The sequence below is a fragment of the Nansenia antarctica genome (assembly GCF_963989245.1).
Source record: "Nansenia antarctica genome assembly, chromosome: 5".
NCBI classification, from domain to species: Eukaryota; Metazoa; Chordata; class Actinopteri; order Argentiniformes; family Microstomatidae; genus Nansenia; species Nansenia antarctica.
In genome coordinates this window covers 55,118,637-55,123,636 of record NC_137690.1, presented here as the reverse complement: position 1 = coordinate 55,123,636, position 5,000 = coordinate 55,118,637, and the positions used below count along the sequence as shown (strand labels likewise).

Genomic DNA, 5,000 nt, shown 5'->3' with positions numbered 1-5,000 from the left:
ATTGCAATTGCAATGTCCACTCATGGCCAGAGGGGAACCAGAACACACACACACACACACACACACACACACACCATCACTGAACCAACTAAATAACACAAACACAGACACGCCCACACAAAAGCAGTATAGAACAGGTGGTGTTTGATCATGTACTGGCTTCCTTTCCCATCCCATCTACCAATCAATACTGTGTGCGTGTGTGTGTGTGTGTGTGTGTGTGTGTGTGTGTGTGCTTGCGTGTGTGTGTCAGAGGATCAAAAACATATCAGACTTAGTGTGCAAAGAGCATGATAGCATAAATAAATACAGTATTACAATAAACATGACAAATTAGGGCAAAAAAATTGCCATTGTATTTTCAATGACAGATCTAACGTACAGGGCATTGAAACACACCCTTGCGTCACTCCGTGGCCAAAGAGCCTTTTAATCTGACCGCTCGTGAGAGGTTCGACAGCTTGCTTCTCAATGCCCCTCGCATTGTAATCATAATTAATCATTATATAAATAAATAATAATTATAATTATAATAATAACTTTTATTTGTATAGTGCTTTTCCTGCAAACGTTGCAGCTCAAAGTGCTCAATACTGCACAACCAGCGCATGGAGAGGGCCACTTTCAAACCTTCATTAAACTAAAGCCTTAAAGTACCGTTTTATTGTTTTTACCTCAAACTCGAACTTGGAGCTGCCGAAATTAGTTCTCTGTTTCTGCCAGAAGTTGTCTGGTTTGATGATGAGGGCGACGTGGATGCAGCAGGGGAACGACTCCTGCAGGATCTTCAGTAGAGGCTTGATGCTGTCCCACTTGGACCCTCGCATGTCCACAATGACGGTGAAGCCATGCTTACACACCTCCTCACTGAGAGGCAGGGAGGGGAGGGGAGATGGAGAGATGGAGAGAGAGAGAGAGAGAGAGAGAGAGAGAGAGAGAGAGAGGGAGAGGGCGGGAGAGATTAATTTACACAATAGCCACAGAGAAAAAAAAGCAGTAACAGGAGCGAGAGGCTAGGAGAGAGAGAGAGAGAGAGAGAGAGAGAGAGAGAGAGAGAGAGAGAGAGAGAGAGAGAGAGAGAGAGAGGGGCGGTAGGGAGGGGGAGGAGATAGAAAGAGAGAGAGAGAGTGTGTGTGGGTTAGAGAGAAATATCCAGATTGGAGGGAGGGAAGGAGAGAGAGAGGGAAAGAGAGGGAAGAGAATCACAACAAACCATGGTGACGCATTTTCTATACTGTGAAAAGCACAGATAAGCAACAACCTCTGGTGATTCTAACCAATACTTATAACCAATACTGATTCTCCACTCCCTCTCTCTCTCTCTCTCTCTCCATTTCTCTCATTAGTCTTTTTCTTCCCTTTTTTTTATCGCTCTCCTTCTGTCAGTCCCTCATTCACTCTCTAAACCTCCCCTTCATTTCATCTCTGTGAGTCGTGAGTGGTTCTGTCTGTGTGTGTGTGTCTCTGTGTGTGTGAGTCTTGTCCTGTTGTATGTGAAAGACATTGTCCATGTCTGTTTGTGAATGCATCCCATCTGTGCCTTCAGTATTTGTGTCCCTGTATACTTGTTTCTATGTGGACAGAAATAAATGATTAAAATGTGTGTGTGTGTGTGTGTGTGTGTGTGTGTAAGTGTGTGTCTGTCTGTCTGAGTGTCTGTCTGTTTGTCTGTCTGTTTGTCTGTCTGTTTGTCTGTCTCCTCTACGCAGTCTGCAGGTGTTAAGCTGAAAATAGCACAGCATCTGAACCACCACAACAAGCAGAGAGAGAGAGAGAGAAACAGCTGAGGCGTGTACAAAAACAGAGATCTGCAGAAAGAGAAACGCAGGGAGAAAAATCCATACAATAACCGATATATCCACAGTAGAGCTAAAGTAACAGACCAGAGAGAGGGAGAGAGAGAGAGAGAGAGAGAGAGAGAGAGAGAGAGAAACCCCTAGGAGGAACCTACAGAAATGGAGAGGAGGCATATTTACCTAGGAGGTGATGCGAGCTGCAGTGTTCAGGTTTACTCATCCGCAGCAAACACAACAGCCCCTGGACCGCCTCTGCTACTGCGACACTTTGTTTTGCTTTCACACTCGCCACACACACCCACCCACCCACACACACTCACTCACTCACTCACTCGTCTGCGCCCGCGCGCTTTCTCCCCCCCCATCTCTCTCTCCCTGTCTGTTTTAATACCTCTCTCTTTAACCCTCTCTCTCTCCTTGCTGTCCCTCACTATCTCTCCATCCCTTATTCTCTCTCAATCTCTCTCAATCTCTCCTCCGCGTCCCTCTCCCTTCCTCTCTCTCTCTCTCTCTCTCTGGTGATGGTGTGTGGAGGAAGGGCTTTGGCAGCAGATTTTCTGACCCACAGCATTATTACCATCTCTGCTCTCACATGTTCCCCTCTCTTATCTCCCTCTCTCCCTCTCCTCTCACATGTTCCTCTCTCTTCATCTCCCTCTCTCTCCTCTCTCCACTCTCCACTCCCCTCTTTTCTCCCCCTTTTTTCCCCTCTCACGTGTTTGATCTCATCCTCTGTTGTTTGTGTGTGCGCGCGTGCACATTATTGATTTTCTTCCCAAACACACACCAGTGTTTCCTCCAGGAATTTTTACAATAGTGGCGGAGAGCCCTGTCCGCGCGAATAAGAATATACAGAATATAAACTTGTGATACCGGTTTCCATCCATCCATCAGCTCTGAAAGTTTACTTTACTCACGGATCCAATGTCCTTCCAAACGAGCAGTCTTGGCTCCGTCTCAAACACAACAGGAAAAGTATGTCCAACTTGGCGAAAGTTTCCGAGTATTTCCAACTTGCGCGAGTTCTTCAACTTGGACAGTTTTTCAACTAGATGATGGCTATCATGTCTATCAAAATTATCAAATTAGCCATCGTCCTGGCATGATTGGGTGTTGGTTTCAACGCACCTGTTGTTTGTCCTTCCTCCGTTTGCAACAAGAAACTCTGGACCTTTTCATGAATTAAAGTGGTCTTAAAATCCAAAGTCCAAATAAAAGTAACAAACGAAAGTAATATATGTTGGTGTACATACCACAGTGCACAGTAGCTGCTGCTTGTTCTCCCGCTGTAGTTGTAGCTGGTGGTGGTGGTGGTACCCCACCATAAACGTTGTTAGCTGATCCACCAACGAGCTCCTTTGCTCCTGCCAGCCATGCAGTTTCGGAACGCTCATAGCCACTGCTAGCTTCAGCAATGTTTTAAGTGTCTGGGACATCTTTTTTCTTGAAAAATCCATCCATCTGTCGCTGTTTTCGTTTAATTTTTCGAAGTTATTTAACGTGATATCTTATTTGTGCACCTAGCTAGCTAGATCAGCTTTTTGTATCTTTTAGATGGTACTACCGGTGACTTTTAGCCCGTTATTTGCAAAGAGAAAACACAGGCGCCCGATCATTTCGGCAGGTAAGACTGCTGAGCAGGGATGGTTGAGTCTGCACGGTTCTCATGCCGGTTCACATTTAGACCAATCAGGAGTAGCCCTTGTGTCACGTCGTCAACTGAATGTTTAATGTCATTAATCTGATTTTGGATCAGCGGTTAGAGAGAGATGGGCGTGGATTTAGGTGCACTTTTAGTCAACATCCATTATAGCGCTGATCTAGGATCAGATATATTTTAATCAGCTAAAATGTTCAGAGGTGGATTTTTTTTTTTTTGTGTGTGTGTGGACTGAATCAATTAGTGGCGGAGGAAATTCATTCGTGGCGGGCCGCCACCAATAAATGCATATAGAGGAAACACTGCGCACACACACACACACACACACACACACACACACACACACACACACACACACCATCCCGAAACAGAAAGCACCCCAGACATGCACACCCAGACACACACACGTACCTGGGGATGCCAGCGAGGTAGGCTACGAGTCGCCGTAGGTCCTCTTGTCGTATTCTGTCATGGTTACTACGAGAAGGAAACGTTAACACTGGACCACCGCGCTTGTCTCTGCCCCCTGGGATCACACACACACACACACACACACAAACACAGAAATGTTAAAGCAGAGTCACACACACACACACACACACACACACACACACATACACCCACTCACTCACTCACTCACTCACTCACCATAAACAACATTTACCATGTTCAATTAAAACTATAATAGAGGTGAGAACAAAGAGAAAAAAACCATGAAAACAGTCGATTAGGGGGGCGTAGCTGGTAGCTGGTAAATGTCCAAAGGATAGGCAGTAGGGCTAACCAGTGTGTGTGTAGTGTTTCCCACAGGATTTTGTGAGACTGTGGTGGGTGGACCTGGGACCCTCTAAACTTTGGGGAGGGGGATTATCAATAGCACTAAATCATATGGACCTACAGTAGATGCAGCGCGAATCCCAAAGATTGCGTCGCTCACGCGTAAAAATACCTTCGGTTCGTCATGAGACTATGGCGCGATAAATTAGACTACGGTGGGCCGCCTCTAGGTAAACACTGGTGAAACACTGGTGAGTACACGTCCATGAGTGAAATATGGGATGGGAGAGTCCATGCCTATAGGATGGTGCTGCTGTCTGGATCATTGGAACAAACCTGGAGGACACACACATATGTGACGGCAGCTGGTGAAAGCGGGGACATGTCGGCAACTGACCGAATGTTCAGACTTTTATTCTGAAAAATATAAATCAATTTCATTTCATTGCAATGCAATGGATCTGGTGAGTAATCCCCACTGCTCTACACTAACTAGGTAGTAGTGGGGATTAGTTCACTGAATCCATTGCATTGCAGTGTTTTGGCTTGACTAGTGAGTGTGTCATTGATTTTCAACAACGTTGACATTTATTGAAATTTTTCAGAATAAAAGTCAGAACGGTCCCGTCGGTTGGCGACTTCTTCCCAGTTTTACCAGCTGCTGTCACATATGTCTACATCGAATAATGTAGCGGGATATTAGGACTGGAATCAAGAACAAATAATCCATCTTTTGGTAAGCACGTTTATAGCTGGATATCTCTCTC

At 45.5% G+C, this 5,000-nt stretch overlaps 1 protein-coding gene across 1 annotated transcript in view; it reads right to left on the bottom strand.

Annotated features, from left to right (window-relative positions):
• LOC308158157 (triple functional domain protein-like) overlaps positions 1 to 5,000 on the bottom strand; it is a 76,969-nt gene that overhangs the window by 45,228 nt on the left and 26,741 nt on the right. The window contains 2 exon segments of the mRNA XM_080531757.1: positions 675 to 867; positions 3,868 to 3,982. Coding sequence (XP_080387883.1) covers positions 675 to 867; positions 3,868 to 3,982 — 308 coding nt within the window.